The sequence below is a fragment of the Sus scrofa genome, chromosome 6, assembly GCF_054392235.1.
Source record: "Sus scrofa isolate SSC_HxYL_T2T_F1_AM1 chromosome 6, Sscrofa_HxYL_maternal_Yorkshire_Landrace_v2.0, whole genome shotgun sequence".
Classification (NCBI taxonomy): Eukaryota; Metazoa; Chordata; class Mammalia; order Artiodactyla; family Suidae; genus Sus; species Sus scrofa.
Genome location: NC_139388.1, coordinates 104,097,670 through 104,111,966, shown reverse-complemented (window position 1 = coordinate 104,111,966; position 14,297 = coordinate 104,097,670). Strand labels below are relative to the sequence as shown.

Sequence of the window (14,297 nt, the reverse complement as noted above, 5' to 3'; positions counted from 1 at the left end):
TTAATAGAATTGGAGCTAATTTTAATGCGGAGAAAATTCAATAAATGGACCTGAGCTATAACCCATGTCTTTTACAAAAAATACTTTTTATATGTAAGGGATTTAAAAAGCTATATATGCAAAAAACAAAAACAAAACAAAAAACAAAAAACCATCTCTAGTGCTCTCATCAGGTACATAGACCCCAGGGCCTTAAAAAGGCCATGTACCCCTCCCTCAGTACAGCCCTCGAGAAATGATGCCTCTTGCCTGTGGTGATGACAAAATTACCAAAGGAGCTCTGTTACCTTCTGTAATGAGACTTAACAATCTAGAAAACAAAGAATGCCGGGAAATGGCCTTGGAAATAGGATCTGCATTGGGAAGAAGAACATTTATAGAATTATATTTGCCTGGCTATCTTTGCATTTCTGTAATCCCTTTGAATTTCTGTAATAATCCTGGAGGATAATTTCTCCTATTTTGAAAGATGAGTAAACTGAAGCTTCAGAGAGAATAAACGGGCCTGAGCTCTCCTGCTGGTCGAATCAAAACATACCAGAAAGTCAAACCCAGGCCTTTCTCACTTCAACTCAGGATCTCTTCCATGGTCGTGCTAAGTGGTCACCAAGTCCAGCGAGGCCAACAGAAGTCTTCAAGTATAGGAGACTTGATGGATCCAGGGAGCCCAAAGACGGATCTTTGGTCCACACGAAACCTTGACTTGGATGGGAGGACTGTAACGATCAGTTTTATGAACCCAGTAATTATTTCTTCAATTTGCGTTTACTTTTTGGAGGAAAGTGTATGTACAGAAAAGCACACAGATTGTAAAGGTGTTATCTCCGTGACCTACACCCATGTAGCTAGAATCCAGCTCAAGAAACAGTGTTACTAACACCTCCCACGCACCCTTTACACCCCCTCCCACGCACCCTTTGCACCCCCACCCAGGTGAAGCTCAAGACCACGTCAACGCCTCCTGCGGTGTCTGACCTTCTGGAGAGAATAGAAACCTAGATGTTGTCCATGGGCAGTTCCTAGAGGCACTTTAAGTGTTGGGTGTTCCTAATGCTCTTTGTAAATGAAAGCAGAAAGAAAACGGAAAAGATAAAGCAGAAATAATGAGTCTCCCATCTTGCACCTCTTCCCCAGCACCCTCCATGCCGGCTTATGAACTTGAGACACCTTTGAATCAAACCGACAATACGGTGACGGTCCTGCTGAAACCCGCACACAGCCGAGGCGCGCCCATCAGGTACAGAGCCGATACGGGATGATCTTAGGCGAAACCTGAAATCCAGCTGGTTAATTCTGGGCATGTGTTCTCCAGGGATTTGCTGCAGAAACCCTAATCTTTATTGGTGCTAATTAGCAGAAAGGACTAGGAAAAGGAAAGGGCTTTCCTGTGGGCTGGTCGTGTATTGCTTGAAGAGTTGGATTCTGAGGCCAGTGGGTTGTTCTTTGAAGATAAGGAACAAAAGCCGCAGTCTGTTCCGAGGTGGCTTTTCTCCTAAAAAGTAACTGCTCACTTCAGTTTCCTTATCCCAGGGCAGATGGCATCGATGTCCTGAGCCCTATTCCTTAAATGACTTTTGTGGGATGTTTCTGTTGATGTGTTTTGTTTCCATGGAGTTTTAAGCCCTTAACCTTTAGTAAATGGGCTAATTTCTCAATTGAAGAGGTGGTGTAACTTTTTTTTTTTTTTCCTAAAGAAACAGGTGATTGGAAAGATCATTGTGAAGTCTTTATTTGAACAGATTTTAAGTTTATTACCACCGTGTAGGCACCGTTTCTCGTCGTGTGATGATTTATATTGCTAAGAAATTACAAAGTATAACTTTTACAGTGAATGAATAAAATAAATGTATTCTTCTTAGGAAGAAGCAAAGGAGTGCCTGAATAACTCCTGAGTATGAACTTGTCATAAGCTCATTAATCTACATAAAGGAAATTTCTTTCTTGTTTCAGAGGGATTCAGATATTTTGTACTATCAGAATAGATTCCTTTCAAGATAATCTATGCCTTTGCATAGTGTTCTCCAAGGAAGCATTTAGATTCACAGTTTTAAGGCTACATGGGGTTTGTTTCCCTGTGCCTTTTGTAGAATTTTATTTCATTAACCTTTTGAAACCTGGTTCTATTTGATCACGTTATCACTACCGTATCAAAGGGCATTCCATTAGACTTCTTTCTGCCTGATGAGATAGATAAGTTTCAGTCCACAGGCTCAAGATTAAAAACAGACAAATCTTGCTTGATAGAGAATTCAAATTAGGGTAGACTCACAGAATGGTTTATTTGAAAAACCTATAAAGTGTTGTGAGACTGTTTTTAGTTGACTCTGATGACTTAACACAGTATTTCCTGTGTGGGATTTAGGATGGCACTTGTAGATGCTGTTCGTGAGAACACCCTGGGATGAGTAGAAGCTCTATTCCAGGTGTAAGATAGGATTTCTGCAAGAAAAGCGATGCCACTGACACTGCACAGGCCCTTTGGGTTGATTTGTGTGGCACTGAGGGGTTGCACTGTGAGTGACTCAAGCACACCCTCATGAGGTGGCCGTCCAAGACCCAAGTGTACCTGTGGGCCCACACCAGACCTTGTTCACTCCTGAAAGCTGAATTGCTATGAAATGAACACTGACATTCTGACCATGGCCTTGAGAGCTTTGGGGTTTTTTTTTATCTGAGCAATTTGAGAGTTGCCCAGACTCAGCAACAACGGGCCATCAGGACAGGGGTTCTACCACGGAGGCATCATGGTGAAATGTGAGCAGGTGGTAGGGGTCACTCACCTTCAGAGCCTCCACGCTGAAGGAAGCTGAAACCCTGACCATCTCTCCGACCTTCTCTTTTCTGCTTATCAACATTTTCTAGTCTTTTTTTTTTTAATTATTACAGTTGATTTACAATGTTCTGTCAATTTCTGCCGTGTGAAGTAAGTCAGAAAGAGAAAGACAAATACCAGATGATATCACAGTTTCTATTCCTGCTGCTTCTTTCCTTCAAACCCTTTCAGCTGGATTGCCATCCACATCTTTGTAAGATCTTTCCAAGTCTGCATTTTCTTTGAAAGCATTTCTTTGGGCAGGCCACATTAGCCCTCTCCACCCCACCCCCCACAACCCCTTTTTTATCTTGTTAAAGTGTTACTTGTGTCCCAAACGACTGTTGATATTTTCCAGCATCTGCCTTGCTAAGGCACCATCTTGTTTTCTCTTACGCCTTCTAGTTATTTTGGGAGACTTTGGAGCCTTACTACTTAGTCATAGATACCCTCAGGCTTTTTGTTCTTAGGTCTATAAAAATGTAAATTCAGATGCCTGTGAGGGTGTCCAGAACAGAGGTGTCACTTCATTTCATCAGGCCCAGCTCTAACTGCAAAGATCTCGGTTTGCCTTGTCACAACCTCTTTTATACCTGCCATACTGCCCGATTTTCCAAGTTCAGCTCTGCTTCGCTGTTATTAAATATCATTTTGTCATTGGTTAACCATTCCTGGAATTGGCTGGGGTCTTTTTGCAGTCTTCCCCCCTTGTGCCTTCTTCCACGATGTTTGCAGCTTGAAGTGAACAAATTTACTCTCTGTGTCCATCAGCAAAATCTGTAATACCAGAATCAAGATCAATTCTTGTGGTAAACTGTTCAGTAAGCATTACAGGGAAATGCTCCATGGATTCCACCTTTACTTGTCCTAAACGGGGACATTTTATTCGCACAAATTTGAGAGAAGAAATTATCTCCAACTCACCTGTCCAATAAGATTTTTTTTTTTTTTTTTGCAGGGAAGTAAATATTCTCTTCATGGGATTCATTACTATAGTGTAGCATAATGGGACTGATTATCTATTGAGTTGATGGAAGACCAATATATGTCGAAAGACTAGCTTGGGGAAAAAAAAAATGTCCATAATGCTCTCAATCTAAATGGGTCTATGAAAATTTTCAATTTCATTTAATGTTTAGAGAACTAAGAACTCTGATTAGGGAATCATAGGGACCTAAAATATAAAGCCATAATGTAGATTGAAACGTTTGAACACATCTGGAAATTTGCAAAATGCACATGTAATCAAACTGCAATACAAGAAAGCTTTTCCCAAATGGTAAGATAAATACTGGAGGAGGAAATGCAAGTGAACATCTGTTGGCGTTTCTGCATTTTGCACAGCATTATGTGTTCAAAAATACTGTCATCGTGTCATTGCCAAAACCCATTCTTTCGATTGATTTGATTTTTCTTTAATCCATATTCATTGGTGTTGAAAATGTAGTCACACTTCACTTGTGCACCGCACCGTGCTGAGTGAAGGGAGTGTGTATTGATTCCACTACGAACACTCAGCTTGGTTCATGCAGATTCTTGAAACTGCACTAAACTCTCAACGTAAACGATTGTTGTCTTTGCATCGGTCCACCCATCAGCTCTGTCGCGTAAAATTATTTAAGTCCTGAAATGGCCAGGAAGAACACAAGTTCCATCATTCCGGGGAGGAAACTAGCACTTCAGGCAGAATTTTAATGTGTGTTCATAGATTCAATTTTTTTCTTTAATAAGACAGGGAAGAGTTTAATTTTCTTTTACTCATTTAGAATCACCTCATTTCTCCCTCTTCTCTCCACTGCCCATTACGTGCAGATCCAGTCCAACAGAGAAAACCCTTATACTTTGGCAGTAAAAGAGCTCCTCTAAATAAAGAAGTTCTACACAAACTCTTGTGCTTTTCTTGCCCTCACAAAAATTCTCTCTGTGACTCCGTGCTTGTGATGTATGTATTTATATGTAATCTGCAGTGTGCAGTGGCCCTCATTAATGACGTTTTATACCTTCTGATGGGCTGTAGTTTGAGACTCAGTCACGTCTTTGTAATTCAAATGACTCTCATTTTTGTTCTTTAGGCATTGTTGCTTTAATTTGTTCATAGATGTTTTGGAGCGCTGTGTCTTCTTAATTAAAACTCAGTGCTTGAATATGTTAACTAATTAAATATTTTGATATTCATTTCAGCGAAATGTTCAAAGATTACCAAATCATTCTTTGATTCATTCATTCAGGAGAAACTATTGAGTGGGGAAAACATCTATTACAGTCGTGTGTCTGCAGGGATGGAAAGAGCAGCAATCACATCAACAACCAAAACACTAAAACTGACGCTTAAACATGTGAATGTAATTTTAATTCATGGCAGACGCTTTGCTCTGATGGAGACGTAGCCCTCATAATTCTAATGCTGTGCGTTGACAGTCGTGGGTAGCTTGTGTGCTTGTCCCCTCAAATGAAAGCTTTCTCAACAGTCCTGTGGTTTTTATAATTTTATTTTATTGGAGTAGAGTTGATTTACAATGTTGTTTTACTTTCAGGTGTACAGCAGAGTGAATCAGTCATATATATATATAAATATGTCCATTCTTTTTTTCCAAGTAGGTTATTACAGACTATCGAGTAGATCTTCCTGTGCTAGACAGTAGGTGCTTGTTAAACATCTGTTTTATGCAGTAATGTGTGTATGTCTTATTCCCTCCCTCCCAGTTCTTCCCTCCCCCCCCCCCAACAGTTTCACCTATGGTAACCCTAAGATTGGTTTTGCAATCTGTGAGTTTGTTTCCGTTTTATGAATAAGTTTCTTGGAATGGATAAAGATATAGTATGTAGATACAGTGAGATATTACTCAACCATAAAAAAAGAATGAAATCAGAGTTCCCATTGTGGTTCAGTGGTTAACGAATCTGACTAGGAACCATGAGGTTGTGTGTTCGATCCCTGGCCTTGCTCATTGGGTTAAGGACCCGGTGTTGCTGTGGGCTGTGGTGTAGGTCACAGACGCGGCTCGGATCCCTCGTTGCTGTGGCTCTGGCATAGGCCGGCGGCTGCAGCTCCAATTCGACCCCTAGCCTGGGAACCTTCATGTGCCATGGGAAGCAGCCCTAGAAAAGGCAAAAAGACAAAAAAAAAAAAAAAAAATGAAATCATGCCATTTGCAGCAACATGGCTAGACCTAGAGATTATCAAACTGAGTGAAGTAAGTCGGACAGAGAAAGACAAATATCATATGATATCACTTATATATGGAATCTAATTTTAAAAATGATACAAAAGTCTCTTTTTTATCTTTTATTCATATTTTTTTTCCAACTGTACAGCATGGTGACCCAGTTACACTTACATGTATACTAAAAGACTCATTTTATGAGTTATGCTTAAAAAGCAATTTGTGAGTAGTTTCTGTTCCTAAGAATCAGGGTTGAAATCTTAAAATGTAGGAGTTCCCATCCTGGCTCAGCAGAAGTGCATCTGACTAATATCCATGAGGTTTAGTGGGTTAACGATCTGATCGATCTGATCTGCCGTTGCCCTGAGCTGTGGTGTAGGTTGCAGATGCAGCTCAGATCCCAAGTTGCTGTGGCTGTGGCGTAGGCCTGTAGCTACAGCTCCAATTCAACCACTAGCCTGGGGACCTCCATATGCTGTGGGTTCTGCCCTAAAAAGACAAAAAAAAAAAAAAAAAAAAAAAAAAAAGACAAGCTGTATAGGAGCTTCATTGTATTATAAACGGGGACGAGCTAAGAGCCTGAGGCATGGAAGACATATTTTGCCTTTTTAAAGGCTGTGTCCTAGGTAAGAACCGTTTCAAATGAGATAGGAAACATTTCTTGTTAATAAAAGGCAAGCATAAATGGTTTATTCATCCAAAACCCTTCTGATTTAAAAACAGAAAGACTTATATAACAACTGCAGTTTCATATATAAGTCGACTTTGTTTATTTCTATATAAAAAGTCCAGATTTTTATTAAATGGATTTTGCCTTAAATTCATGATCCCTAGTAGACTGGAAGTGTGTGCTACTCTCATTTACTCCTGTCATTTTCCCCTGCTGTTGCTTTGCTTTATGTGGTTAAATAGCAAACATGTACTGATATGAAAGCCTTGTTGTTAACTTCTGATATTTCCTGATTTACTCAAATTACTCATCAAACATTCTTTAGTAACAAATGAGACAGCAAATTAAAAGTGCATCACAGGATGCTATTGTCCTTTGAAAAAATCCATGCTTAGTCTTAGAGGAAAGTGAAGGACAAATGTTCACTCCACTGAGGATAAATAGGCAGTAAAGCAATGTATTTATTTTGGGAAAATGTATTAAACTTCCCAAACATGTTCTGTTTTATCCTGGAGTCGTGCGGACCTCCTTGAAGGCCTTCCTTCATGCCCCTCACTGGGTGTCCCACAGCACTCTCTGTTAAAGGCACTCAGCACAGGAGTGTCAGGGAGTCTGTGGTACCTGCCCTGGAACAGTGACAGTAACCTTTTGGCAGTGAAAGGAAAGAAAGAGATCATCAGTACTAATGAAAGGAAGAAGATAATCATGCATTTTGTTCTAAGAAGCTTCCTGGTGTAGGAGTTACAGTTGTTGGCATATGGTAGACTGTGGTCTAAAAGTTTGATGTTAGGAACTATGGACCAGGTCCTTTTTAAAAAATTTTTTCAAGCTGCAGCAAAGCCTGTTATTGGCTCTCATTTCTAAGTCCAGGAAAGACATTGTCACTCTATAGGCACCACCTCTTTAGACACCCATTCTCTTCTTCATGCAAGGAGCCTTTGAGTATTTCAATGTTATAGGGTTCTTGAAAGGATTAAATAAGGTAATAGTTTTCAATACTTCAAACCTTGCTTCTCACACACACTGAATGCTCCATAGGTGTCTTCTTGCTTTTCGTGGTTTGTGTTGTTTCTTTTCCTATGACCTAGTGTTTTTTTGTCTCAGTCCCTTCAAATCTGATCTCATGAACCTCTAATTTGATATGAAATATAAATGAGGAGGGAAGGACTGGGGGTTTGGGAGTGGCATATGCACACTGAGCTATATGGAATGATTGGCCAGTGGGGACTTGTTGTGTAGCACAGAGAATTTTACCCAATATTATGTGATGGTCTATATGGGAGAAAAATCCGAAAAAGAATGGATATGTGTACATGTATAACTGAGTCACTTTGTTGTACAGCAGGAATTATCACAACATTGTAAATCAACTATACGTCCATAAAACTAAAAAAAATGGGGAAAAAAAAGAATTTAACAATTGTCTCCATCAAGAAAAATCCTAAAGAGAATTTCTTTAAATTCTGATAGCTCTGCTGAATTTTAAAATGTGGTTGCCTCTGGCTACCCTTTTATTTATGCATGTGCAAGTTTTGAAGAATCAGTAGCGTAAATACATAATGAACTCTCATCCACCCCCAGTTCTACAACAGCTCTTTAAGAACGTCAGGCGTTTCCCTTTTGACCCCTGAGCTATGAGCTAATTATGGTTTTTATGAGCCTTATTGAATAAAGCATAAAACAAAAGGAGGGGTTCCCATCACTGCTCAGCGATAATGAACTTGACTAGTATCCATGAGGATATGGGTTCCATCCCTGGCTCCGCTCAGTGGGTTAAGGATCTGGCATTGCCGTGAGCTGTGATGTAGGTCAGAGATGTGGCTCAAAACCTGTGTTGCTGTGGCTGTGGTATAGACTGGCAGCTGAAGCTCTGATTCGACCCCTAGCTTGGCAACTTCCATATACTGCAAGTTATGACCTTAAAAAACCCATCTTCTATTTAGAACCACTCAAAGGTAAAGTTTGCTCTAGGCTGTATCAGAACAGTGGGTGAAACAGGTAACTCACTTCCTGTTCACCCTCAAAGAATCTGCTGCTTCTTGTACTTTCTTAAAAGAAAGGTAATGGTGAGTCAGGTACCATTTTATAACCATTATGATTATATTAGAATTTATTCTCCAGATTCTAAAAATTATCCTTTTAATAGGAACAGTTTTGTCCAAAAGTTTGATCTTCACCCAGAGGAGGCAGTTAAATAATGGCTTGTAAATATTCTTTCTATTATTTATCCATAAAGAAGTTTATCTCTTTATATTACTTTCTTCCTAGATGACAATATTATTTTGAGAAAGGAAACACTGTAGTCTAAAACCTCCCAAAGCAGAGTTTACATTAAGATCCAAAGATTCTGTAATATAAACTTAAAAGTAGCTTCATTTTAGGTTAATCTATTATAAATCAATGTATAATTTCTAGGTCTAAACAATGCTTTGCTCTAAATTAATTAGAAACTACTTAATTAATTAACACTCAAGATCATTATGACCTAAAATACAAGACAGTCTCAGGTGTCATGTGTAGTCTTTTAGGTAGGTAGAATCAGCTTTTCCCTCCTTTGGCACAGGTAGGTAACAACTCTAATATTCAAATAATTACTCTGATTGTGCATCACATAAATTGCAGACCTAACTTTCTAAAATGAGTCCCAGGACACAGAGAAAAAAACATACTCTTCAGAGCAAATAAACCTAGCTTCAAATCCTAGGCTTCTCTATGACTAGCTTTGTGATGATCACAAAGTTCTTAAGGTCTCTGGGATGGGAGAAGGGAAGGGAGACGGAGGCAAGATTGGGCAGCGTTATGCTCCATACCAAGGGGTGGGGATGACTCCATTAGGCAGTGGGTAGCCACTCCAGGGAACTGGATAAGCTGATAAGCTGCAGCGGTGGAGGGTGGCTTAGTGGTGGAGAGACAGGTGTGGTAGAGGACGTATGGCCTAGACCATGCTTGCCCTGCCAGGGCACCTTTTCATGGGGCCTGGTTAAGATATCACTGACTGTTAGGGAAGAGGTCCTATAAATGCCAGGTGCTAATTTTCATTAGAAACAGAACTTAGGGGAACCAAACACATTATTTTTCTAAAAAGAAAAAAAGAGACTGTATTGCCTAATTAAAGTGATTGGTGATATTAACTGTTTCAAATATCATTACAGTGAATACTGGGAAACCCGGAATTGAAAAACTATCTCAGCAAAGAGTCTCTGAAAATTTACTGGAAATTGCTAATTGTGTGAAATTTTTAAATCCCAATTTCCATAAGGAATAAACATTCAGTATATCAGTCCCTCTTGCTCAGAAGAACCCCTGGATCTTTCTGTTTTTGCTTTTCTCTACCTTCTTTTTCCTGTACCACCCTAACCCATCTGCCCTGAACGTATGCTTAGCACTTTGGAGATGATTATTATATGTCCTGGGGTGTGTTTGCAATTCCAGTAAATGGGTGAGGTGGTGTCTTCACTTACTGAAGCCAGATCGTAAATGCTTCCCTTGGTCTAGAAGGAATGAATGTTCTGGGACATTTAGTGGATGAGCATGACCAACTCTTGGCTGGGGGGCAAGGAGGTCTCAAGCTTTTGATCACACTGTTTCTCATTTTTCTCATTCCTATGCTCAAAGGAACCCATGCTTGTCTCTACAAAGATAAATGTCTAAGGTTGGAACTACAGATTACCTGAAAGCCCTGGAGTGTCATTTACAGTGGAGGCCATACATTATACATGACTGCCTCCCTGCTGAGCACCTCCCACCACACTGACCAGAGCCCAGAAGCCATCCATCAGGGTGAGGGGGGGAGACATAACAGTTGAACTCATTTTCCATTGACAACAGAGAAAGTTAACCTGCTGTTTCCTCCCCCATCTATCTGGACCCTCTGTAAATGTTAACGGTGAAATCATTTAAAAGCCAACTCAACTGTAAACCCAAAGCACCAAAAGATTGCAAACACCTTGAAGTGAACAACTTATCGCCTGAGTTAAAAAGCTCAGTGCTGCAATGCCACTAAGCCCTCAGCAACTGCGGGGTCTTCCTAATCACCACTATTGATTCCTGGGAGCTTGAGGGATGAATTTCTAGGGATGTTGTGAACTAAGACTGATAGCCTTTGGGAGAATCTTGGAAATTTTGACAAAGACTAACAGATCAGACTATAGATGGCTCAATCTCTTTTTTCAAGTGTTTTAATCACATAAATACATGAGAAAAGATTACAAGTTGGAAGAGGCCAAGTCATTCATAGAGCATGCTGACACTGAATGCTAATCCAGGTGCTCTGAGAGCTGTGGCCCTTGGGAGCCAAGGAGCCTCCTGGAGAGTACCTGACCTCTTCCCTCAGGCACCTCAGGATCCTTTTGGGGGCGAGCATAACCATGTCAAGAACACTGGTTTTGTCATTGTCTTCTTTGGAACATCTTCTCAACCAGCACCTCTACGTATATACAATGTAATTGTTTATGATGGGAACACCAAAGCACAGGAAAATGCTGATAGCCTCCTATTTCGTCAAAACTTATTTTACTGAGTATATGTGACTTTATGCTTGTGATGGTTACCTCTGTTTGGTTTTCAGATCCTTATTTTAATTTACACTCAGTTCTTCAACCTGTAAGCTAGTAGAACAACTGGGGAGCAGTGTTAGTTTTTTCCATATCATCCTATCTCTTTTGAGTTGTTCTCTAATTGTGTCCTTTTTTTTTTTTTTTCTTTTTTTTCCACTTCTCTGCATATACCTAGTAGTGTTTTCCTATTCAATGCCGGTGTACTTTCTGCTCAGTGAGAAAGAATAAGAGCTCTCTGAAGTTATCTATCTCTAGTTAAAATTCTTGCTCTTTATATCATGGCAAAGTGTATAGGAAATACCAGGGGTGACATTTGGCTGTTATTCATTTATTCTTAATTTGTTCACCAAATTATCTCTTGAGCACTTTTATGTTGGAGACACTGTGCCAGGATGATCAAGCTGTACTGAAAAGTCCAGGGTACACAGAGAACCTATGACAGAAGAATGGAATCCCCACAGAGGATCAAGTTGTGCAGTAGGCTAGAACATGAAGGGGAAGTAGGAAGTGGCCCCTCCAGGGCCGGCAGGCGGGTGTGGGTCCCCAGAGAAAGAACAGCCTATATAAAAGCCTAGGATCAGAGAAACCACAGAGATGTTGGCAGTGGTCATCCCAGTAAATACAATTAAAACGACACACATAGGAAATGAAGTTTGACCAGCACTCAAGAGTATTAATTAGATTTATGAATTTAATGCTGAAAGTGAGCATTTTCCAAGGCTAATCATTATGTAAAATGTATGTAAATGTAATAGGAAATGCAAAATGACCACAAAATGATTTCCGTAATTTAGTTTCTGAATATCATTCAGTACCTCAAACCTAATTAAGTGTGCAGTAAATGTTTATGGAATTGAATCTCATCTTTTCCTTGTGAGAAAAAGTAATTATCACCAAAACCTTTACAGAGAAGCTGAAAGTCTAAAACCTCCTTTTAACTTGTTGTCTATATAAGGAGGATGCAAGGTCTTAAATTTATATCATCATCTCTAAATAAAAGTTAAATACCATGACTCTTCCATAGAGTGCAGAAACATATACAAAAAAAAAAAAAAAGCCTACCTTTACCCTTGAATCATTTCTTTTTTAAAACGAGGAGAAAAATTCAGGACTACTTCAAGTAAGCCCTTGCTGCAAATTCAGATTTCATGAGGAAGGTCACTATAACTTTACACACCTCTTCTGACCTCTTTGAAACTCTTCCTGCTTCTCACCTCTCAGGGTTACAGACACCGCGCCTTTCTCCTTTACTTTCCATCCTCCCCATAGGTGGGGAAGGAGGCTAGGAGGTGGACTAAGTGCCCAAAAGGGCATCACCTGTACTGTGATGGATGGTAACTAGACTGGGGAGGCGGTCCCTCATTAGCACATGTGGATGTTGCATTATCATCTGTACACTTAAAATTTCTATTTTAAAAAAGAACCAGGAACCACTGAAACTATTACAAAGAGTTCTTATCAAAATCAAAGAAAAATATAATGAAAGCTAAACAATTAATAACTAGTTAATTAATGAAAAGAAAGGAACACTCCTGTGGACCGGAAGACTTGGGTTTGCCTCTGGGCCATGTTGTTCACTATTGTGTGACCTTGGGCCATCCTGTGGACTCGGAGCCTTTCTCTAACTCTGAAGTTGGGGTACAGTACATCACTCATTTCACAGAGTCATCCCGAGGCTTAACACAGGTGAAAATTATTTGTAAACCAAAATGCTAAAAAAATGCAAAACTGTAATATCAGGGTTTGTTTAACAAAACATGTTGACTAGATTGCTATTTAGTTTTTATGCCTTTATTCCTTGCTTTTGGTAACATGCTTAAAATTTCTAATCATGACTGTCCTTTAACTTTTTTTTTTTTGTCTTTTTGTCTTTTTAGGGCTGCACCCATGGCATAAGGAGGTTCCCAGGCTAGGGGTTCAGTCGGAGCTGTAGCCGCCAGTCTACACTACAGCCACAGCCACACAGGATCCAAGCCGCATCTGTGACCTACACCACAGCTCACGGCAACGCCAGATCCTTGACCCGCTGAGTGAGGCCAGGGATCGAACCCACAACCTCACGGTTCCTAGTCGGATTCGTTTCCACTGCACCACGATGGGAACTCCTGTCCTTTAACTTTTATGCCAATATACCATCATTATCACTTAAATAGGATCCATGTTCTAAAGGAAACCCCCCTGCTTTGACAATAATTTTATGGTCGTTGTAAGAAATGTGTGCAGTCATTCTATAAAATCTTCTACAAGTTTTAGAAGACTTGTTCTTCCATCAAAGCACCACAGTGATGAGACAGCATCGTTGGTTGTAGTAGTTACGAATAATGGCTCTTTCCTGGGAATGACGCTGCAGAGAGAGGAGTTCAGAATCATTAGCTATGAGACCAGCCACAGCGCTGAGTTTTGTGATGCGGGCTTTCCGTTCTGGTGCTTATTTGCCCTGTAATCCTGGGTACAACTTTTCTGCCTCATTCTTCTCCTCAATTAAATGTGAGTAATAACATCTACCTCAGAGGGCGGCCAGGAGGTTAATGACAGTAAGCAAAGCACTCAGAATGCATCTAACGCAGACATTATCTGCTTAATATAGAGAGGACTTTTCTTCTTTATTGTTGATGCTATTCTGGTCTGTAATGGTGACAGTCACTTGTAGATGATATGGTAGCCCCTTTTCTTATGCCTGCATCTTAGGATATTTTCTAAGTCCTGGTATAATATTCCTGACCCTCAGTTATTATGGTATAATATTATGACCTGAATAGGAAAAATAATTACTATAATAAAAAATGAGTTCCTGTTGTGGCTCAGTGAGTTAGGAACCCGACATAGTATGTACGAGGATGCAGGTTCCATCCCTGGCCTCGCGCAGTGGGTTAAGGATCTGGCATTGCTGCAAGCTGCAGTGTAGGTCACAGATGCATCTTGGAATTGGCATTGCTGTGGCTATGGTGTAGGCTGGCAGCTTCAGCTCCAATTCGAACCCTAGCCCAGAAACTTCCATATGTCACAGAGATGGCCCTAAAAAGAAAAAATAAATAAATAAATAAAAATGAATAATTTTCGTTACTTGGATTGAGTAGCAGTAATGTGTCAGGCTC

General features: G+C 40.1%; 1 protein-coding gene across 20 annotated transcripts in view; it reads left to right on the top strand.

The window, feature by feature from the left end:
• PTPRM (protein tyrosine phosphatase receptor type M) overlaps window positions 1-14,297 on the top strand; it is a 749,885-nt gene that overhangs the window by 462,940 nt on the left and 272,648 nt on the right. For all 20 annotated transcript variants that reach the window (XM_084964179.1, XM_084964175.1, XM_084964177.1 and 17 more), the window contains exon 11: window positions 1,135-1,237. In XM_084964179.1, the coding sequence (XP_084820305.1) occupies window positions 1,135-1,237 (103 nt within the window). The remainder of the gene's footprint in view (window positions 1-1,134; window positions 1,238-14,297) is intronic.